A 23,225-nucleotide genomic window follows, 5' to 3' on the forward strand; every position below is an offset into this window, starting at 1 on the left:
GTGACTACTGGGCATCAGATCTTTGTTTCCAACAACATCATGAATAGTTACCGATCCAGGTTAAGTTTTTACTATATGATGTTTGTTTTTTTTTCTCTGGAAAATTTTCAGGGCTTTATAATCTGGTGTTTATTGTAAAAATACAGAATTCTGATCTGCTAAAGCCTACACTTTTCAATCCAAGTATATATTTTTTCTGCACAGACCAATAAATCAGCATAGGTTCTTGTGAGAAAACATGAAGTAAAACAGTATTTTCCTAAGAACAACACTGGAAAAACAGTATTGACACTTTAAAGCAGACATAATCACGAAGCACAGCCTATTTCTGAAGTGTAATTCAAATAAAGTGATCACACAAAAGAACTGATGCTGCTATGAAGATCTTATTAACTCTTGCTATAAACAGTAGTTTATTTACAGATAAACCAAACTCACCCTGTGAAGACTACAGTGAGGGTGCCTGTCCTCTTGAAAGGACAAAGGAGCGTTTCCTTCTCCCTGTTGATGACACTAAGAATGACTCTCCCCAAAAGAATGTTCCCCATGTTTGGGTGCCCATCCTGGAGTCTTAAATATAGCATCCTACCATGCCATCGCAATGACAATGGGGAGACCCATGCAGGGGTTACGCAGTTGGAGCTCTTTACTGCAATGGCAACTAATCACAAGCTCTTTTTCAGATCGGGCAAGTTATTGCCTTTGCCAAATGATATAAGGAAAGACAGGTGCCTCCAAAATTCAGGCATAGGAGTATTGGATGATCCTCTGCTCATTTAGGATAGAAGCTCACAAAGCATCTAAAATGAATTATGAATATTTTAATCTCCTCCAGCAATTTCCCTTGGGCTAACATTGCCATTGCTGCATAATAGAGTGAAATCATTTACTTTGACATCTCTTTAGTGAATGCCAATTCCAGCCAAATTATGTCAGTGTATAATTAGATCAGCAGCTAACAGCAGCTCTTATGTTTTGGTTGGCTGTGACTATTATACTTTCCTTATTACAGGCAAATGAAGGCTTGCTGCCACAATACTGGGTGAGCTTACATATCCAGCTGCCCACGGTGGTATCTAAGAGTCTGGGGTAGGGTAAAAGAACAGAGACTGCTGGTTTTCCATTTATTTGAGATAGGCATGCAGTTGCAGCATTCAGGATAAACCCTTCCCAGCAATGTGAGAAGTGGCTGGTATTTTTTGTGGTGTCAGAAGTAGAGATGAAGATTTGAAAATAGCAAAGCTCTGAGGCTGCAATACCAATTTGTGAGCCAGATGTTTTCCAGCTACATTTTATTGGCTGGGGAGTCAGTGCATCAGTAGTGGTCTTCTCAGAGCTGCTAGAAATCTGTAAAGAAGGTATGTAAGAACATAAAATTGCCATACTGGATGAAGCTGAAGGTCTGTCCAGCCCAGTGTCCTGTCTCTTGAGAGTGGCCCGAAGTGTCTCCTGAGCTGGACACAATGCTTGATTGTTGCTAACAGTCCAATCCCTGATAAATTGCCTAATTCCTTTTTGAGCACTTTCTGATTCTGGCCTCCACAAGGCCTTGTGGAAATGAATTCCATCATCTAATCTGGCATAGTTTGAGTCACCCTGCCCGTATCGATAGGATCCATTTCTAAGAACCTCTATTTGCTTCACCATCCAAATAAAACAAAGATGAAACCCAGCAGGATCAGCACTAGAGCTACAAGGACTTCTGTGTGGGAAGTTTATTTAGTGGCTCTGTTTCAGACATTCCTGAAGAAGCAATAAGCAGGTACTATTGGGCAGGCATCACTGAATACGTTTTGCTACAAGCTGAGCTGTCAAAGTGAAGGAACACTTTCTTTCATTGGTTTTGAACAATTGCATGACCACTTGACTGCTTTCCTGAATTTTGTATTATGAGAGGTAATGAGTAATTATTGTCTATTCTGCTTAATATTAATAATTTCATTCATCTTTGTCATATCAACCATCTGCTGTATGTTTTAAGGAGAAGAGTTTTAACTTACACTCTCATATGGATGCTGACCACTTTTGTCCTTTTTTGTTACAAAACTATCTTATAATCATGTCTCAGAGCTCTCACTATCTCAATCTGAGAAGAAAGAAGATATACATGGACATTTTAAATCCTCTGAACCAGCAAGTGTAAGGCCACTGTTAGCACTGTGATCCAGCTGAAGCAGTTCTTCTGCATCATACCTCCCCATCAGTAACAGCAATACTGTTCGGTCACTGTGATGCCAGAGCTGAGTTACAAAGTCTATTTTATCCGGGTCCCTAATACTTTCAGAGGTGCCCCTCCACTCTGCTTCATTCTGTCCTCAGAATTTGGAGCTTGTAATTTGTTCCTTGAGTAAGATTTTCCTTAAAGGCCTATTAAAAAAACATCGGTGATTTTTTGTAGCCTTCAGACTGGGCACCTTTCAATGCCAAAACAAATAACGAACAAATAACGAGGCAGAACGTGAGCCTCAGTCTGCAGCAATATGTTCCTCCCTGTGCAAGGATCCCTGGTGAGCTATGAGCAAGGCTGCTGGTGTGAGGAGTGGCTAAGTGACAGCTCCCAGATTTAGCTGAGAAGACAAAGAGTAATAGTTTGCTATAGGGTTACAGCTGCCACCTGCTATGCTGATATCCTGGTGACAACTGGAACTGCAATGCTCACCTGTCATCGTCGTGACATCTGCCTAGGAATAAGCATGGTCTTTGTGGCAAGGCACTTCTAGTTTTTATCATCTAGAGCTATCAAAACTGTTATCTGGAAAAGTCAAGCTAAATGAAGAACAGTCTGTTGTTAGATACAGATGGCTTGCAGGGGACACCTTTGAAACAATGCTGAAATCTTGCAGTTTATCTGAAAATTTTCTTACACAGAATGAGAATGAGGTAATTAGATCCTACTGTAGCTGTTTGCTGTGCTGCATTTTGAAACAAGGCTATCAATTTGATTATGAAAAGCAATGAAGCAGAAGGCAATAAGGTCAGCACATGTTGATGGGAGATGGATGAGCACTTTCCTTGCACAGCTATAGTAACGCTCAGTAGCATCAACATCTCTTTCTAAGCTTTTCTGAAGAGAGAGTTTGAGAAGGGATGGTCTTCCTGTTACATTTAAGAGGTGACTCGTTAGATAAGAATCGATCTCTTCCTGCTTAGTATATCATGGCCTAAAAGATAAATATTGACTTAGCCATGATCAGAGCAGGAAGTTGAGAATAATACTCTCAGTCATGTCCTTAAGACATGGCCTACAGAGTCTGTCTCTTGGCTGCACTCCCTGTTTGTTACAGTTGCTGCTGTTAGGGGTAGAACAGACGAGCACAGGATGGGCAATTGCTGGGTTGTGAGCTTTTAGGATCATTCCTGCCAGATGTAGCTTTGGAGTGTAGTCAGAGGCAACGGAGCTTTGCAGTTATTCAGGGTGCCCGAAGAAGAGATCGACATCCCAGCTATGGGACACTTTGCATCTTTAAGCACCTACATATGTTCTAAAAATCTGGCCATAGGCTTTCTGCGCCTAGATCCCATCTCTCCTCCTGGGGCACCAAGATGATACATTTATTAGGGGCTAGACGTGATCAGACCCTGTGGCAGGGGGTCTGCAGAGGGATTTCAAAAGGCTTTCAAATAGGAAACATTGTAGTTTTTAGCAGCATCTTCAAATGCTCTCCTAAGGCCCCCTTCCCTTCCACACTACGCTGCCCATACTGATCCTGCGCTGAGGGTTATATTTCACAACATGAGCCAAAATGTTGACATTGTGGCATTTGATTATTCCCTGAGTAGCATCACTGGGAATGTTGTTGACACAAGATATGCAGCCTACAGGCAACTCTGAATAAGGTAACTGACATCATTGGCTTGAAATGCAGCCTCTCCAGGGGGGAGTTAGTGGGGCAGAATGTTATTTACCCCTGGGGTTTCGAATTCCTTGGAAACAACACAGCTGGGCTGCTCCAACTCTTATAACTGCAGTGTTTCTCTGTGTATTGTTTTTGATGGTATAGTTGGTGGATATTCTGAATACACAGTACATGAAATGGCTCAAATGACATTCCACAAAGCCTTTGATACTGAATGGTATGAAGTAAAGCCAGCACAATGGAAATGTCCTTCCGTGTTGCTGCCCAGACCTTGCATGTATTCATACCTTTCATACCCTGTGCCATGACACCTCTTCACCACATCTGGCATTTCGACCTTTTGACCTCATATGACATGGCCATAGTTCTTTGTTCATTATTGATGGGGGAATTAGGAGCTGAACCTTTGCCTGTAAAGTTTCTAAGACTATTCCTTTAATACTGGGTTGAACCATCAAACCCCTTTACTTCCTAAGGCTATGATTTATTTGCAAAATCACACGAAAGCAAGTGGAATTTAGCCTTTAGCCTCAGCTGGCTTGGACTGAGAAAACACCTAAGTGCCCTCATGGTGGGAACAGCTGAGTTTTGTTTCTGTTCAGCCTTTCCCTGCAGTGCTCTTCAAGTGAGTACTTCCCCATACCATTCAAAGTCTTGCTTATTCCTATAAACGGTTTCAATTCTCCTCTGAAACTGATGTCATGAGACACACTTTTTCACCACACCAGTGGAAATCAGCAGGCTGAACTATGTTTTCCTCTTAATGAAAAATAATTGCCTCCTCTGTTCCCTGAATAAATACCATTTAGCTTGCTTTCTGTAAAGGTGCAGTGCTAAAGGAATTTGGCTCTCAGTTTACATTAGGTTTGGTTCATTCCAGCCCTGGAGGTGGGTGTGCTGGTAACAGGAGAAGAGGAGGGCTCTGCAGTCATACGCTCCTCTTCATCATGCAAATGGAGCATGTTCCTCATCAATGGTGTCAGTGAAGGGTGGGAGGAAGCAGCTCAAGACCTCCCTAGTCTCCTTCGTAGATTACTGAGTGCATGAAGTGAGAGTACTGTAAACTCAGATTGAGAGCTGAACTGAGATTAGTGTAGATCCTCACATTCCTGCCTGTGTGGAATGTGATCCTAGCTGATTCATCCCTGGGGATTTCAAGGGAAGACGATAATGTGTGACTATTTCACAGAATCACAGAATCACAGAATGGTCAGGGTTGGAAGGGACCTCTGTGGGTCATCTAGTCCAATCCTCCTGCTGAAGCAGGGTCACCTACAGCAGGCTGCACAGGACCTTGTCCAGGTGGGTCTGGAATATCTCCAGAGAAGGAGACTCCACAACCTCCCTGGGCAGCCTGTTCCAGTGCTCCATCACCCTCAGAGGGAAGAAGTTCTTCCTCGGGTTCCGATGGAACTTCCTATGCTTCAGTTTGTGCCCATTGCCCCTTGTTCTGTCGCTGGGCACCACTGAAAAGAGCTTGGCCCCATCCTCCTGACACCCACCCTTGAGATATTTATAAACATTTATTAGGTCCCCTCGCAGCCTTCTCTTCTCCAGGCTGAACAAGCCCAGCTCCCTCAGCCTCTCCTCGTAGGAGAGATGCTCCAGTCCCCTCACCATCCTCGTAGCCCTCCGCTGGACTCTCTCCAGTAGCTCTTCATCTTTCTTGAACTGGGGAGCCCAGAACTGGACACAGTACTCCAGATGGGGCCTCACTAGGGCAGAGCAGAGGGGAAGGAGAACCTCCCTCGACCTACTGGCCACACTCTTCTTAATGCACCCCAGGATCCCATTGGCTTTCTTGACAGCCAGGGCACACTGCTGACTCATGGTTAACCTGTCGTCCACCAGGACACCCAGGTCGCTCGCTACAGAGCTGCTCCCCAGCAGGTCAACCCCAGCCTGTACTGATGCCTGGGGTTGTTCCTCCCCAGGTGTAGGACCCTGCGTTTGCCTTTGTTGAACCTCATCAGGTTCCTCTCTGCCCAACTTTCCAACCTGTCCACGTCACACTGAATGGCAGCCCAGCCTGCCAGTGTATCTACCACTCCTCCCAGTTTGGTGTCATCAGCAAACTTGCTGATGGTACATTCTAACTCTTCATCCAGGTCATTGATGAAGTTAAACAAGACTGGGCCCAGTACCGACCCCTGGGGGACACCACTAGTTACCAGCAGAGAAAGAAATAAGCAGCGGCTGAGAAATATGTCAGAACTAGGCCAAGACTGCATTAATCTGTTGCAGAGATGAAAAAGGCTTTATCTTTCAACAAGCATGAAAGAGCACAACAGGACAGGGGACATGTAGTTTCACAGAATTGCTGCCTCGGGAGCTATTACCACAGTTTCAATGACGGCTTTAAAGGCAAAGTCCATTCCAAAGAAGTAGCCTATTGTTTTGCGTGAATCATATATCCAAGGGTAGAATACCAATATATATTTAATTGTTTTACTGTACCATGATAAATTTAATTCTTTTAGGTTTGCATACATCTGCATCTGAATTTCTTCAAAGGGTGGGTGAATCTTGGATCTGGATTTTTGGTGTTGATAAAGAGCAAATACAGTTTCTGTTGTGAATTTTGCTAAATTTTCAGTAAATGGAATCTGGAATTTGAGCTTGAATCTTAACTCAGCTTTTAAAGTAGTCCAATTTATAATAAATTTGAAGAATATTCAAGAAATAAAGGCCTGTTATTTTAGTGCAGAAAATACAGTATTGCAGCATACCAAGAAGTAATTATATCAGTAAAGGTACCTATCACCCCGACAGAATAATCGTGGAAACATTCTGACAGCTCTGTGCCATGTTAATACATCCAGGATCAGCTACATTTATTTGCATTGCACGGTTTGCAGGGTAGGCTGCTATTTCATGAAAGCAAACATAATCTGGATTTTAGTATCATTAAGTCATCCTAATAGAATTCTGTGTTTTCATCCTGATCCCACAGTACTTTTAAGTCCAAATCTTTGAACAGCATAGTGAGAGGAGTGCCATTGGCCCCATCTGAGATAGAGTCTTGGGACACAATGTTACTCAGTTTTGTGCAGCTTAGCTCCTTTCTTGCTGTTAACATTTCTGTTTCCTGAGTCTCCGAGAACTGCAATTTATATGCAGAAGGTGAGAATGAATCTCGCAACATCCAGCTCTCTGTGTTGTTCTCTCCAGGGAAGTTGTTACCAGTACCAACTGAGAAAAGGAGGGCTGCTGACAGAGATGACAGCGATTCACCCTCTGGAACATAGTCTGTGTCAACGTTCACTGAAGACAATAACAGCGGTAGTTCTGCTGTCTGTTGTCTATAGCATCCTCCTTGTTCCAGCAAAGGCAGCGACAGCTGGGATGCATGCACGTTGCTTTCCATTCCATCAGTCTGCAACAACAGTTGCTGTGTTTGCCCAGGGCTCCCCTGTAAGAGAACTGACTTGCTTGTGTCACTGTTGTTCCACAATGCCAAGTTTGGCCTCTGTTCTTTGTAATTCCAGTGGCTGCAGCTGTTGCCCAGCATCTGGCTTCCAAGCTTCCCACCAACAAAACTATCTGGAGAAACTTGCTTTAGCATTTGGTTTGGCTGCAAATTCTTCTTGTCAACATGGTCTGTGCCTTCAACGCACACCCCATAGGTGAGGGGCAGAATTGTGCTGGACGTGGCAGTAGGAACGCTTTGCTCAGCTATTTGAGGAGCGTAACCAGTCGGAGCTGTGCTGGGCAAGCAGGGAGGCTGAGTGGGCGGCTGGAAGGTCGGTACATCCATCTGTTGCTGATAGGCAGTTTCTAGCGGATGGGAAGACCATGGTGGCTCCGGTGCTCTGTGCAAATATTGGCTAATCTGTGGTAACTGCACTTCAGGGATGAGAAGTGATGGTTTGCATAAATTAATGGGCTTTATAATATGCTCCACTGTCAGTGTAAGAGGCTGGAATGATGGAATCCCTCTGAAGTCCTGTTGAAGCAGATAGATAAACATGAGTTATTACAAGAAGCTGTGACTTTGAAGGTTTCCTTTAGATTCTTTAAAATTTTCTCTGGAGAAATATCAGTAAAAGCCAGTAACAACCACCAGGGATATGCTCTGTTGACAAAAGAACTCTGTTTTTCTTCCTGGACAATGACCCTTCAGAGGAATACAGACATCTCTCATTATGCATCAGGGCAACTGTGCAACCCTAAAATATGAGGAAGAAAAAATCCTGCTTTCATTTTTGCAAAATTTGGCCTAAACCCCAGAGCACGGAGATAGATTGCCCTTAAGCTCATTTAGCATACAGAATCAGTGCTTGCTATGGGTGATGAAGGATAGCTAAGGAGGCCCAGGTTTTCAGGGGGAACTAATGATTTAGGATGCTTCAGGTTTTAGCTGCCTAACTTGATACCTCCTTTAAGGGGGCCCAACTTGGAGAAAGTTCTGAGCATCCTGTCTTTAACCTGCCAGCAGTCTGCAGTGATTGCCTAGACAATGCTCTTGTCTGCTCACTCATCCTCCTCTGTTAGCAATGCTATTTAAGTGCATGCACAAAGTCCTGAGCATTTTAAAGATTTGCTGCAATGGCTTAAGAACACTTACCAAAGACATAGGCTGTGCACTGTGTTGCTTGACGTATTTGTAGATCACATAACTAATTGCAGCAAAGACCAGTCCGGCACAGAACGCAAGTGCCACGAAACAGTAGAGAAGCCATGTGTTGTCTGGTCAGTGGGGGAAAGAACAAGTGGAAAATGTAGCTTTAGAAAGATTAGGAAAACTGCATGAGATTAGCTAAATGATGTTCTAGGTCTAGTCTCATAGCACTAGAATTTTAAATTACGAAAGTCAGTGTTGCTTCAGAATCTTTAGCAAGCCTATGTTACTTTACACCAGCTGAAAATCGGTCTCTTTTATGTGTCCGTTATCCCAGATGGACTTTAGATTAGTAGAGTTAACAGCCTCACCTGCTAGTGTTTTAACCCAAAATACTTGAGATTTGCTGCTCTTCTGAAGGAGAGAGATATATACTGTTCCATTATATTCAGTGTTTGGGTCCAAGTTGGAAACTTCAAATTCTTTGTTGTGCTGATTCTTTGTCAACTATTTAAAATAAAGGCAAATTCTGTATTTTAGAAAGATTAAATGCATGCATTTTCTTCAAATCAGATTGCAAAATTCAGCATGAAATTCTATTTTCTAATGAGGTGTTATAGGACTATAATAATTCTGTATATATGGAATTCTAAATATATAATTTACTTTCTACTGTTACTGTATTTTATTCCTGCATTTCAGTTCCTTAAGTCTTGAACTAATTAAGTCATTCTCTTTTTTAGTCACCAGCAGTTTTACTTTTTGCTACTAATACAGTACCCTTGGAAACTCCAGTTTCTTTTCTAGAATTTTAGAAGAATGCTTGAAGTTCCTCTTGTCTACTGAGAGTCAAAGACTCTGAGGTTTTCCCTTGTACATCAGAAATGTCATCCATCATGTATAAGCTCCATATTATGCGAAATGTGATTTATAAAAGTGGGCTAGTGGCCTGCGGTTGTGCTTTACCTTTTGGTGTGTCCTTTGGTTGAATATTGTTAAGTGATAATTAACAGCACCAAATTTGCTATAAATGTCCTCTATGGTTAGCTGGCGGTCATCCTCACCTCTCAGTGGAGTATGGGGGGGTCGTATAAGAAACTTTATGGACCGTACATAAGGAAAATACTCCACTTCTGGTGCTCCAATAATAGCTAGAAAAGATAGAACAGGCAGTGTCAGCTGTTAGATTAAAGCGGATACATTATCAGATCATCTTGTTACATCTTATACACATCTTATACCCCAGACTCACTCTAAATTATTACTTCTGTTTATATACAAAACGGTATTTGAGCTGTATTTCACTAAGCATAGGAAAAATCAGGCAACTGGAGAGACTGTCTTCCCTTGGGATTCTGCCACCTTTAGCCAGCATTTGTCCCAAGAAATTCTCTCACCAGGCATTTTCTTAGGACCGTGCTCTCAGTTTCCATGTTGCTTCCCTGTCCTGCACAGGGACATCCTCCTTCACGCATGTGTGATGAGTGTGAAATCCCACCACAGGGCAGGAAATTCCCATTCCTGCCCTACATCAGATTTTGTCTTTAGAGTAGTTCAGCTCTTTTGTATCTACACTTATCTTCAGTGAAAGGCATATGCTACACCCAACATTTAAACAGAAGATTAAGCCATTCTATACCAGCATATTTAAAAGCAGCATTCAGTATTCCTCCAAGGCCACGTAGCTTGAAAACGTCACACTGAAAAGAATGGCTCTGGGGGACAGGATCACCTCACTGTGGGTGCTAATGCCTATGCTCCAATGAGAAGGGTATATTTAATGATCAAAGCAACTTATGGCTCTTTCATAGCTTATTTTGTGCAAAGATCTGAAGGCTTTTCGTAATCATTGACAGCTAATGCCACTTCAAATTAATCTTGACAAATATGCAGTGGGAAAATTTTAGTCACAGAGCCAATAAGGCTCCCAAAGGCTATGTTGTATGTCTGCGGTAGAGCTCGCTTAGGTGTTGGGAACATTAAGTGTCCATTGGTCTGACCACTCGTCCGGATTTTCGGGAGTTCGCATTTCATAGCTTCTGTGACTGTACTAGCAGCTGTCCTTACGTTGCCCATCATGTCTCTTACTAGTTTCTTTCTGCCTCTTGTCAGCCTTAATACCAGCTCTTCCTTCAAGGACATCTGGCTTTTCCTTTTCTCCTCTAATCCCACTTTGGTGTCAGACCTCAGGGAAGGCCCTGCCCCTTTGCTCATTTGCCTCCTTGCCCAATACTAAGCCTTCTTCAGGCCTTCACTCCCTTCCTATCAAACACAGAGTCTTGCAATACTGAAATTAGAGGAAATGCTGTCCTAAACATCAGTGAGACATGGGTGAATCGCTAGCAGTCAGGATTTAATAGATTTCAGCAGCGTACGTACTCTCTTTTCTGGGTTCAAATCTTTCTGAGCGCACCCAATTGGAGGAGCAGTAGTTCTGGCCAGTGGCTCTCACCCTGGCGTAGTAATGCTCTGTGAAGTTTTCTGTTTCACGAGTGAGATTGCAGAAAGGCTGCATGATACTCTGGCATTCAGGCTTGTTAAACCAGGATTTTTCTCCATACCTTAGGAAAAAAAAACCTTTTAGTCTGTTTGGTACAACAGATGCAATACAGCCCTTCTCTGGAATGATCCAAACAAGCTGTTTTGCCAACTCTTAGTATTTTTTTAATTCATTATTGTAATTAGCCAGTGGTAGGGGATGCAATGGCAGAGAATTTCCCCTGGACTACAGCCCTTAACCTGTTCTCGTTGATGGCTTCTGCATGGGTATCGCCTTGAGGAAGTGCAGCTTATTTGAAGGCACACACAGGAGTGTCCTGTGAGTCAGTGACTCTGGGGTTCTTTGTCCAGCTCTGACACTGAATGAGTGCGTGCAAGTTTGCTGCAGAGTTTGCAGATTTACTGAAAGGCAACAAAGCTGTTGTGTAGCACTGGTTTGATTTCTCTTAGCTCTAGTGACTCAATCAGTGGAAGACAATTGCTATTAACTGTATTTACAGGTGAAGAAACTACAGAATGGAGAGAAGGATGTTGCTGAAGGCAAAGAGTAGCTCAGTAATGGAGTGAAGCTGGCAACCCAAGAGGTAGAAGTATTTGCTTAACTGAGCACCATCTACTAGTTTAAATAATCCTGTCCTTTACTGAGTTCTTGTCTAAGCAGAACCATTTCCATAACAGTAAAGCCACAGAAACAGTAAAATCTACTTGTCTTTCTTGGCCCTTCTGTCTCCAAGAACAGTGGCCCTAAGAACAAAAGAATCCCAAAAAGAAGCAAGCTTCACATACTGTTTATATTGGACATCAAATACAGTGCCAGGGGGGATATCTGCTTCAGTTTCCCATGTCAGGATGTTTTCAAAGTTTGTAGAAGAAAATGCTGCACGTTTCAGACATGATGACCTCTCTGTAGTCACAATGCCTAGGGGAGCAAAGAAACTAGTATTAAAATGCATATTCTGGCATCTCAGCCTACAGATGAATATGGATCCGATGCTGCTCAGCCTTTTAGTGAACAGAAATATCAGGCATGCCAATTCCAGTTTGCTAGATATGGGCTGGAAAGCAGAAGCGTGAACAGAACAGGAATTCAAACTGTGCAAACGTCACTGTATGCACCTTGCAGATTGTTGACTCATCCCAAAGAAATGTGAGTCAGGAAATTTTACAGAAAAACTTCAAAAACTCATGTCAGTAAGAGAATCTTCTGAGTTGCTTCTCAGGTTTCTTTTCAAGCAGTTAAATGGCTGGAAAACTAAGAATCTGTTTTCAAGGCTAAATTCATGTCTATGAATGTCTCTGCTTTCTGCCCATCCTCAGGGAAGTGATATGCTGAGATCAGTTTCACCTCATTGAAGATGTGACTGCCATTACCCTCTCACGCTCCATGTTTTATTGGATGGAGATGGCCTGTACAGAGCGTCGCACAAAGACCTCATGCCTGGACTCTGATCAGGGTGTGCCAGGGTGAAGGCAAACAACTCACTCAGCTCCCTGCTGTCTGCGCCCTGTTCCTCTTCCCCACAGAGGATGGGCTCTGGCTGTGGTAAGCAGAAATGTCCCTTGCCCCTGATAAGCATGCCCCTGGTCTGAGCTGCCTCTGTAGAGCAGAATACCACCATGATCCACCTACAGCAAATGGCTCTGAGCAGGCCATGTCTCATGTCATGAGATGTCATGAGAATACACAGTGCAAAATTTTCTCAAGGCTGATTCACAAGACCTTGTAACTTGCAGAGTAACCTTCAGAATTTGTAAGCTCTGTAAATTCAAATTAGAGACACATCCTCAAAGATAGGCAATTCTCAGCTCTTGGTTTGCAGTATTGATAAACACTATGAACATGCGTGGGCTTCAGCCTGCACTTGCTGAAAATGAACAGTACTATTATGGTGCTGGTAAATGGACACTCAAAATCAGTAAGTGTCCCCCTCCCCCCGCCATGAAAAAATGGTGTGATAAGCACCACTTTACAGACGGAAAAACTGAGGACCAGAATGGGGGTGACTTGGACAAGATCACGTTGAGCAGTTGTGGTAGAGCAGGGACTAAACCATACCAGTTCCTGGATCCTTGTTCCAAGCTTTCCCTCCAGCTGCCTCCATGGAGGAGAACTGAGTGTCAGCAGTTTACACTAGCCTGCTGCATAGGAGGGGAATTAGGCAGAAGGGCATAGATCCAATTCTCAGTCTTCTTGTGTATGGCATTTTGGCAGGGAAGCAACACAGAGATCGAGTGCAGTCTAGTCCAGATTTTGTCCTGACCTAATCTGCAGTTCAACACTTGCCTCTGCTCATGCAAGACAGTGCAGTCTTCCTGAGGAGGAAGAAAGGCAGCAGTCGGTATGAAGTGGGTAGGCTGCCCTGTCTGGGCACCGTGAAAACTGAGTCACCAGTACTCTGATCATATCAGAAGTAGGAAATCCTTGTGTTCCCACATTTATCCATACCAAAACACAGTTATGCAAAGCAGCGTAACACAAGCAAGTCAGGTGTGGGCAGGGAAAAACCAGGATATTCCACACTGTGAAAGTCCCTCTGTTTTAGAAGTTTCTGAAGAGGCCTTCCCTACAGTATAAGATCACGGACACAAAAGCAGATTAATGATAAGGGTGCTTGCTGAATAGCTGGCATTTGAAAAGCTAGCAAGTTTATCCTTGATTCACCGAGAAGTGAGCTTGCCACATCTGGAGTAGGATTAAATGGCTTTTAGGGATACATTATTGGTTTCTACCTCTTTTAAAATCAGGTTGGTTCTTGTAGTCCTTTGCATCTCAGCTTAAGACACAGGGGGACTGATCCAAAGCCCCCCGAAGTCGATGAATATCCTTTACTCCTGCAGAATTTGGGTTGTAACACATCAGTGGCAAATGCTTTGAAGTGAAGGAATCTTTTCTTCTCCCTAGTAATCCTTAAAGCACTGAGCACACCAACAGTACTTTGAAATAGAGAGGAGAGAGCAACACAAGAGAGAGCTTTTGAACAACCTCAGACAACAGCTCATTCTCTAGGTCTTCTTTTAGTAAACATGACTGAACTACCTCCCATACTACAGGATCAAACAGAAACCACCACGATCAGTGACAGGAAAGGAGAAGTCAGGACTTACCGACCACTGAAGATACAGCCAAGACGATCAGAAGTTGCTTCATGAATAGCTATGCAAGCTGGGCTGGGAGAGCAGGCAGTTGATCCTGTGTGCAGGTGAATCACCTTTTATAAGTGCTAAATTCGTGTTTGTGAGGCCAGGTTGGATTTGTTGCTCAGTAACAGGCTGCAGAGCTACTGTCCCGCCTGCATTCGGATCTGAGGTCACCGGGTAAAGGTGCATGCGCATGTGTAAGAGAGAATGCAAGAGTGACAACAGGAGCACCTCTCCCCTGCTGTGTACGGACATCTAACTGTGCAAAGGTGCACAAGCCAGAGGCTTAGAAAATCCCCAGCTTTTGAAAGAGAGCCAAATACCTTTTTGCTGATAAAGAGCTTCCTGCCTGAAAGCCCTCACTGAGGTTTCTCAGTTTTGGGGCTTGCTTTTCTGGTCGGGCAACTTTGACTTGTTAAACCTATAGAAATTATAACTTAGTGCTGTGCACCTAGTTGGTTTTATTACTGCTGCAAGCAAGACACCTTTTTCCTTAAGCAATACCTTTGAATACTTCCTTAAAATGAAAGTCAGCCAGATCCTTAGTTTTTAAGCTCTTCTATTGTTCATACTTGCCTTGGATGGGAGCCAAATGACTAGCATGCATCCCTGCTTCATACTGGGCAGAGCATGAGCTCCTCATCTGCCGTGACTCTACACTACCAGGTGGCTGCAGAGGTTCTCCCATTTGACCTAGGAAGGAGGTAGCCATTCCGTAGGAGGAGCACGTGCTGTCCCGTGGCTTTTCTCAGAGGCCACTGTAGACCTACAGTTTATTTTTGTGACTGCTTACAATATAAGGCTCTGTTCTGAGTATTATGAATGCCATGTGGTAAGAACTGGGAGTTTGTATGAAATATAAACAAGGAAAAGATATAATTCCTTTTCTATAGCATTCTTGGTTTTTTAGGGTGTTGTTAAGTTACATTTTCAGGCTTTTCTCAGAAGAGGGAGAGACACTTCCCGCTTTGGTCAAAAGTGAAAACTAATTGCCTGTCTCCAGGAGATGCAGATTTAGAACCACCAGATGGGTGTAACAGCTGAAGAACTGGTATAGCTTCATGCTGCTTTTTTTACCCAAGATGTCCTAAGTGCAGAAAGCTTCACACATGCAGCCTGAATTTGAGGCTTAGGAAACAACCTTAGCCACGATTTTTGAATTTTTATAGTATATCTATTCCCTTAACACAGACTGGATATCTGCTCTGGCTTACTTCTCTGGCTTACTTTATCGCATGGTCATAATTGTTCACAAAATGGAGAGGTCCTGTCCTCAGTTTTGCCCAGGAGTAACTGGACCATTGCATAAAGCTGAGGTTCCACCAAAGCAACACCAACTGGACCGTCTTTCCGAGCACTGAGAACTGTTCAAATTGCAATTGCTTCAGCCCTAGAAAAGCTTTAACAGAAATATCTGCCCTAAACCACGTAGGATAACTTTATGAGCCATGCTCTTATATTGTCTAAAGTCTATTCAAAGCTCCTACATGCTAGATTTTTTCCTTATTATTACAAGTGAGTCCCATAAGCAACATCACACCTGCAAAATCAAAATACAAGCCACCTGTGCTTCTGAAGCTGAAAGCACACTACTTTCAGTATCCTATTCTTGTGGCCAGATGTGATAGAAATCACTACCCCTTCTGCTTACCTCTTCATCTCATGGATTTTCTGTTCCTGAAGTTGTTTCTATTCCCTGCCTTGCTTCGACATGAACGGGGCTGTATGCTTCAAACCATGCTACTGATGCATAGCTGTCATTTTGTCTTTCTCATCTCACTTGGACAAATGCAGACGCCTCAGAGGTTTATCAAACAAGACACACCTATCCACCAGTATGGCCTATGTCTAATTAAGTACAACTCTTTGTTAGGGTGTTTCCTGAATAGCTTCCTAAGGTATTTCCATTGTTTTTTCTTCCCTCGTGACTACCTTGTGCTTTTGCTGTGTGATGACCCATCATAGGGCAGAGGTGAGGGAAATTGTAGTGCACCTGAGACTTTAGTTCTGAGAGTGTAATTTAAAACTTTATTTCTGCCCTTATTTCTAGAGAGATGTTACCTTTTTAATAGCCCAGGAAACACCTCTCTGAATATTTAGGTACCTGAAGATCTCCAAAAGTCTGGTTCCAAGTTTAAAATTAAACATTTGGCTTTCAACTTCCAAACTGTAGAGCCTGAGCCTGTCAGAAGTTAGTTCCTAAAGTCAAAAACAGACTGAGAGGTTCGTAACACAGATTTTCCATGGAACTCTGCTTATGACTTGGCACAGCTGGGGAAAGAGGAGAAAAATGTTGCATGCCAGCAATTTGTGAAGATAGTAGATTAAGGCCAAAAAGACCGAGGTGGTTATCTCCTCTGAGCTGCTGCAGGACTCAGGCTTTAGAGCCCCACTCTATGAGGACTGCATGAAGCCGAGTGACTGCTGATCCAGGAGATTTGATTCCAGCTCTTGCGTTTATCCAGTAGATGAGCAATGTCCAGGTTTTTTGGTTGACGGGATCATACCTCTTCCAGTGAGCGCAAAGAGCTGCTTTTCTCTTTATACAGCTACAACTGTTAAGTAAGATGTGAAGGTATGGACCAGTTGCTCTGGAAGAGGGAACACTGTGCTCTGGCTGTCCCTGACCCTTTTGCAGTGGAAAGCAGGTCTCAAGCCCTGGTGAAAGCAAACATGGAGGAGTGGGATGCTGCCTCCATCAGCACAGCTCACCTGACCTGCAGCCTTTACCTCTGCTTCCATCCTGAGAAAACCTGGACAAGACAAAGAACTGATCCCAGGCCCTATCTGCAGAGCTGTGACATGTCAACATATTTTTGTAGAGGTTACACAACTTCTGAGCTTCCTGTAACTCAAAGCCTGGGGGTTTCTCTTTGATTGCACAAGAGAATAGGTGGTGATTATATTTGCATGATCTAGATATTTCTAAATGAACAGGAATGAACATTACAATGCAGGATGTAACTAAGGACACTTTGTGGAGGACAAGTAAGAAAAAAAAGAAAAATACTCGAAATAGAAAAGGAATTTTTTCTCCCACCTCCCCTTTTTACTTCGCTTCAGGACCTTAATTAGTACATCTTGCTTTCCTCTTTCAAAGCAGTTCCCAACCTCTCCTATCACCCCCTGTCTCTTTCTAATATTGTTCTCCTGATTCTCTGAAGATGTCAGCTTTAATACCCTCCATCAACACCCTTCCCTCATCTGCGACAATTCTGAATGCAGAGAATGGCTGTTGTGTGTCTCCCTCTTTCTTTTAACGCTTTGCTTTTCTGCATGTCCTTTTACAGGAATAAAATGTGAGAGTATGTTTCTGTGAGATGCGAGGAGCACGAATTAAAAATACACTGAAAAGGTCAGTATTGGTCAGTCAAGGGAGGCCTTGTCTCTCCTGTGTCTTTTGCTGGTGAACTTCTGATTTGATTCTTTGCTCAGAGAGATGGTCACAGCCCTGGTCTTTCAGTGACCTGGAGAGAGACCTGGCTGGGAATTCTCGCAGGATTCTCCTCAGATCAAAGCACTAGGAAGCCTGTGATGGGGTCATGTTTTAAAACATAGTGTTTTTTGGGATGAGCTGCAGCCACCCTTTGTAGTTCTGGGAAGCATAAACACACACATACATGGAGTTATATATCAAAATATTATTGCTTCTGCATAAAGCAGCTCTCAGACATTCTGCACAGCAGGGGAAATTTCAGCTTCAGTAAGTATATACGTATATAAAAAAATAATAAATAAACATGCTGCACATTTATCACTTTGACTTCATGCTGTTGAAACACAGAAAGTGATCTCTGTAGGTTGAGGTAAAGATCTTTTCATGCTGCAAAAACAAAGGTTGTTAAATGTCTCTGTATGGTACTTCCAGTCAAGCAGGGGTGCAGTTTTGCTGGTACAAAGAAGCAAATGTAACATTAACAGTTCATCCTGGCTCAAAATCACAATGCAGGCACATCACACTGTCTTTTCAGAACCCAGCTGATGGTTTGACACAGGTCCGGGTCGTGGTTTTGCTGTCTCAGAGGTATTTTGCCTTTCATAATTCACATGTAAAAGTCACCTTGCTCTGAGGTCTCAGGTGAACACAAGGCACTGTGTGTTTGCTGTGTGATACCCACATGAGGTGTCACTGCATGCCTCACCCCGGCTGGGTTCAAATAGTGTGCCTCATACCACAGCCTTTACACCTTATCACAGCTGTACTTGTACAGAGGGATGGTGAACGTACATTAGTTACTTAGCAGTAAAAATGCACCTTTTGTGTCCCTAAAGCCATATGCCTTGATAGGCCAGACATCGGTAGAAAAAACTCTGTCCAGGTGAATAAATACAAAAAGCACCAATATCAGTTATTTGTCCTTGTTCTTGTTTAGGTATCCTTGCCCGGGTATCTGGAGCTCTCTGATGTTTTCCAGGCACGCCACAGAACTGCTAGGGTACTCTAGCTCCTTCCCATGTAATGTGTGTGCTCGTAGCCTTTGAATTTAAACTTGTGATCATACTTTTCCCCCATATTTTAAGTTTCAAATGTGTCACTTAGCACCGTGGCTGCGGGAGGTGTCCCTTCGGTAAAATTATCGCTGTCACAGTCACTTGCAATACCTTCGTCTTCTGCCACCTGTAATGTCTGAAAGGAAATGAGCAACTCAGTGCTGGGATCCTTGCTGAGCTGTGATACCTCACCGATCTGGGCGTGCAGGTCAGCTTTTGGTTTCTGGTAACACTTGGTGAAATGATGAGCCTTCCTCTGCAGGTAGTGCTCATTGGCTGGAAATTTGGCACAAATCTCCTCCATCGGTGTTTGAAGAGGAGTCATTTCCAGGCCTTCATCCCTGTTTGTCTCATGCTGTCCATGTTCCCGGGGACCTGGGAATCTCACATCAGTGAGGGATATTGTTCCCAGAGAGGAACTGTAAGAAAGGGATGCCTTCTCATTTCCTTGAGATCCTGAGGTGTCGACCTCATTCTTTCTCATTGGGAAGAATGAGAAACCCAAGGCACTTAGGTCAAGCACAGATTCACTATCCACAGAGAGACTTCCAGATCCGGAGTCCAAGCCAGTTTTCCCCTGAGCTGTTCTGGGTGATTGACAGTTCAGATGTCTCTTTGGAAACTGAGGCATTTCAGTGTATGGGATGAAAGTGCTGCTGTCTTCTTCCTCTTCCTCCTCCTCCTCCTCTTCTGTTGATGATGATGATAAGAAAGAAGCCATCCATGGTGGCTTGTTTCTTGCTGAGGTTTTATTTGTCTTCCTTTGTGACATTGGCTTCTCTGTGCAGGTAAGATAGTCCCTGAAGAATTCCTTTTCACTAGGCTCACAGTGAAAAGCTGGTCCAGCAGCTTTTAATTGAGATAAATCCTACCAGCAAAAAGAAACAAGACACACAGATCAGTCAGTTAGTGATGCTTTTTAAAGAAAAGTTGGGATATAGGACATGCCAAAATGAAAGCTTACCTATAAGGGGACTTACGCAAGCAAAACTGAGAAGCACAGAACTCCCCCACTCCTCCCCGGTTACCCTCTGAAAATCAGCAAGACTTTGAGTCAGGAGGGGACCCCAGCATTGGGCCATACCAAAGCACGAGGCATCTCCTTTCGCATAGCATCTTGTTTCAGCAAGCAGATGATGAAGGCACTTGTCAGAAAGACAAGGAGGACAAACACAGGGATCGTGGCAGAAAATGGGAACTTCCATTCCACTGCTGAAAAAGAAAAAGACAAAATAATCTCTTGCTGGTGGTATATTTTATAGTAATAATGGGCTCTTATACTCAGCTTTTCTTTCAGCAATCTAGGAAATGTTAGGCTCAAGATCCTTATTTTACAAATGGAGAGAAAGGATAACAGACTTGCTTAAGATCAGACTCTAAGTCAGAGTCACAGCCACAAATGAATATTGATATCAGCCAGTGCCTTACTTGGAGCAGGTAAAAAATGAGGCTTTATTCACGTATTTTTCAGTATAAATTTGAACATTCCCCAGATTTCATTTTGAGCATAAATCAAGTACATTATTTCAGGATTTTCAGAAAATATTTCAGGGTTGGATTTTTTTAATGAAAATATTTCTACAGAAAGCAGGAACCTCTCACTAGAAAATCCAACCAGTCCATTTAACAGGAAGCACTTTTTTGTTGTCAAATAGCTAATTCTGGTGGAAATATTTGACTTGCCCTAATACCATTTGAGTCTCACCACATCCTTTTCTCCGCAGGGCCATACCTTTGTGGTTTAATAGCACACACACTGGTTGGGAGAATTCGCTGTGCTTGAAGTCAATGCTTTGGAAGGATGATCTGGCACTTAAACAGTAGTTGCCTCTAAGTGCGGTGGTATCGATAGTCACTGTCTTCTTCCTAAACATACCTTCGTACTGCTTCTGCTTAGAAACATAAAGAACAGAGGGTTGGAAAGATGATTCTTTCATTATTGGGTGGTGTTTCTCTACCTTTTTAGTTCGTTATTTTGCGTGGCTCCAGTGGTGGGAAGGTGCATGGACAGGCACGTCATGTCTTTCGTGCTGTTTGTAGCAAGCGTCTCTCCTAGGGCTTATGGATTCTAGGGTGGGAATTCCAGCTGATGCTGTGCTCTGTTCTGCCACGGCACGCTCTTAGCAGTACCTGAACTAGTTGTTTCAAACCTCAGATATTGCCCTATTGTACTGACTAAAGTGTAGTCTCCCCATCACCTCTTCCTGATAAAAATAGGGAACTACCAATAAAATAAGGATGCACACGCACACATCTACTTTTGTTCTCTGGCTTTGGTTTGACTCTGGTTTGGCCATTTCATTTTCTCCAGGCCCTGGATGCAGTCCCTCCCTGCCCAGAAATTTGAAGCCATTTCAATTCAAGCAGGGCATCATTCCTCCATTTCATCTAAGAAGTGCCACTTTTACTGACCTTGTGTTCAGATCCAGCTTCCCAAAGGTTCAAGTCATACATCCAAGATAAATGCTCCACACAGGTGGCCAAAGGGAAGGAGGCATTCACATGGATTAAGTTCTCCTTGACGTTCACATTTAGCACAGGAGGAGCCAGTTCCACTGTAATTGAGTGACCAGACATAAGAATAGTGCTTGCTTGTGTCTTAGCTTCACAGAAGTAATGCTTTTCTGTGACTCATCTACTCTTCTAACTGTTATCTTGTGATAGACGTGAAGGAAGGAGGAAAGCAAAGGAATAGCTCTTTTTGATCTAGTGTACCCCCGCAGGTATGTGGAAAGCTTGAAGCCAGTTTGTTCACCTAGATCATTGATGAACAAATTCTGACACTTGCTGCAAAATCTATTTTCACATTATCATGGCTCATTGTTGTTTGTGCTCACACAAACCTCTATCATTCATAAAGCTGGTTGTCACTGTTTCTCCTTCTGTGGTGTGTGGTCTACTCATTTGCTCATGCCCAATACTGTTGTTGGGATGTTCTTTCATTCAGGCTGTAACGTAACAGACACTCACCATCCAAATAGTATTGCTTGAAGTGCGACTCTACCCATGGCGACGTGAATCGCCCAGAAACAGCTTTTACTCGAGCCCGGACTTTAACAAATTTTGGAAGCACACAAGTCAGATTGCAAAAGGTTCTGTGAATATTTTTGCAGTGAGGAACCTTTATCCATTTGTCCATGCGTTCCTGGCTAAAAGAAGAAACAAGCATACCATAATATTAAAGATGCTGTTTTGTTATAATTTATAGAGCAAGAGAAGGAAGTGTTTTGGAGGATGGGTACCGAATCTTGCTCAGAGTTTGGAGTACTCTCCAGCAGGGTAAAGATTGGTTTTGGTGCAAAGAGGCAGCCAGGCCACTGATCATAAAGGCAATGATTAATATAGATGCACAGATGTTTGCCCTGTGCCATACTTTCAATCAGACATCCTTTGTAAGCGCTTACCTTTCATACCTCACAGTGTATGTCACATCTGGTGGAGAGCCTTCTCCTGGAGTCCATGTCAAAATCATGTCAAAATCCTGTGACAGCAGTGTAACATTTTGAGGAGCGGGAAGCTGAACATGACCTGATTGAAAGGGAAAATTATGTGAGTGATTTAAAATATCTTCGGGGATAGGAAATATCACCTGGATTTGACCATGGTTTTGAAATTTGCAGCAGAGCAGCTCGGTTCATTGAAGACTGGAAATTGGCTATGGAAGCGAGTGTGTCTGCGATGTAGTCATGCTTTCCTCAGCTCTTACAAAACATCTTCATCTGGACAGCTTTTCAAATTAGGACCTACATTTTCCTGAACCATCCTGTTCTATAGTTTTGAGTGGCTTCCCCCGTGGTCTCACTGGATTTCGCTGTGACCTGATGTACAACCCCACAAACTCCAACCCTCCTCCCTTGCACTCCCACCTCCTGGCCCCTGGATGTGGCAGGCCCAGCTGGCTCACGCTGCTCATTCAGTCCCAGTTCTTCAAAGGCAGACCTTCCCGTGAATGCAGCAAGACGCAGCACACCGGCTTGCCACTTGTACTTTCCTGGTGCTTACTGTTTCCGGTAGATATGTATGTACATACGTACCAGAACAGATGTATCGCTAGCCCTCAGCGAGACACATTCTAGAGACAGATTTTAAATTGCCATTTCTGTACAGTGGAATATTTCACTTTATGTGAATAATTCCCATTTAAACTGCTTAAAACTTGTCTTTCCTCCTACAAGCAAAGCCACGTGGCATAGCAAAATGAAAAGTAACAGACAGCTGTACTGTACCTCTAGTCTGCTGCAGGAAGCACAGTGCCGTCAGGACTCTGACTCTCCAGATAGACATGCTGAAGGAGAACTTTTCCACTTGTAGCATATTTCTTTTCTTGCTACCTCTTCATCATGTTGTTCTCTTGTATCAAGTTGTACGAATTACGGAGAAGCATGCAGTTAATGAACTGCGCACACGCAGTCTCGCTTCCGGGTACGGCCCAAATATAGCACTGCACGTTGAACCAGGAAAGGAGCAGATGTGAGAGTGCTTTTGATGACAGAAAAGTGTTGTAAAGATTGCAGTACTACGCCCTCCAGTGTAACATAGCTGTTCTCTGTCACAGGCTACGGGCAAAAGGAAAGCAGTAAAACAGTGCAAGCCTTAACTTGTGAGGCACCTCGTTAAAAAATTGACCTCTGGAGTTTACCTATGTGGCTGTGAAATATTAATAGAAATCAAATAAGGTT

The 23,225-nt window shown here is 43.3% G+C and overlaps 2 protein-coding genes across 3 annotated transcripts; both read right to left on the minus strand.

The window, feature by feature from the left end:
* Positions 1-6,146: 6,146 nt before the first annotated feature.
* IL22RA1 (interleukin 22 receptor subunit alpha 1) lies at positions 6,147-14,201 on the minus strand. 2 transcript variants are annotated; one of them, XM_009931093.2, is made up of 7 exons: positions 14,023-14,201; positions 11,704-11,836; positions 10,798-10,979; positions 9,385-9,569; positions 8,790-8,925; positions 8,425-8,546; positions 6,147-7,803 (listed from the first exon to the last, which is right to left on the minus strand). In XM_009931093.2, exons 1-7 carry the CDS (start codon positions 14,063-14,065, stop codon positions 6,775-6,777), a joined length of 1,830 nt encoding a protein of 609 aa, XP_009929395.2. In that variant the 5' UTR covers positions 14,066-14,201; the 3' UTR covers positions 6,147-6,774. The 2 variants fall into 2 exon arrangements, with proteins under 2 accessions (XP_009929395.2, XP_075294060.1); XM_075437945.1 differs by lacking the exons at positions 10,798-10,979; positions 14,023-14,201 and having other exon boundaries at positions 11,704-11,789.
* Positions 14,202-17,724: 3,523 nt separating this feature from the next.
* On the minus strand, positions 17,725-22,901 carry IFNLR1 (interferon lambda receptor 1). Its single transcript, XM_075437952.1, has 7 exons — positions 22,773-22,901; positions 21,951-22,074; positions 21,517-21,695; positions 20,959-21,101; positions 20,279-20,435; positions 19,631-19,758; positions 17,725-19,414 (listed from the first exon to the last, which is right to left on the minus strand). The coding sequence occupies exons 1-7, from the start codon at positions 22,858-22,860 to the stop codon at positions 18,572-18,574; spliced, it is 1,662 nt and encodes a 553-aa protein (XP_075294067.1). The 5' UTR covers positions 22,861-22,901; the 3' UTR covers positions 17,725-18,571.
* Between the last annotated feature and the right edge of the window lie 324 nt (positions 22,902-23,225).

The sequence above is a fragment of the Opisthocomus hoazin genome, chromosome 17, assembly GCF_030867145.1.
Source record: "Opisthocomus hoazin isolate bOpiHoa1 chromosome 17, bOpiHoa1.hap1, whole genome shotgun sequence".
Classification (NCBI taxonomy): Eukaryota; Metazoa; Chordata; class Aves; order Opisthocomiformes; family Opisthocomidae; genus Opisthocomus; species Opisthocomus hoazin.

Coding starts and splice junctions, on each gene's coding strand:
- IL22RA1 (XM_009931093.2), bottom strand. CDS start 14,065: ATGAAGCAACTTCTGATCGTCTTGGCTGTATCTTCAGTGGTCG. Junction 10,980..11,703: donor TTTGATGTCCAATATAAACA/GTATGTGAAGCT, acceptor TTTTTTCCTAAG/GTATGGAGAAAAATCCTGGT. Junction 7,804..8,424: donor GTGCACAGCCTATGTCTTTG/GTAAGTGTTCTT, acceptor CTGCTTCAACAG/GACTTCAGAGGGATTCCATC.
- IFNLR1 (XM_075437952.1), bottom strand. CDS start 22,860: ATGCTACAAGTGGAAAAGTTCTCCTTCAGCATGTCTATCTGGAGAGTC. Junction 22,075..22,772: donor CTTCCTGCAGCAGACTAGAG/GTACAGTACAGC, acceptor CCTTTCAATCAG/GTCATGTTCAGCTTCCCGCT. Junction 19,415..19,630: donor AGGAGATGCCTCGTGCTTTG/GTATGGCCCAAT, acceptor TTTTGCTGGTAG/GATTTATCTCAATTAAAAGC.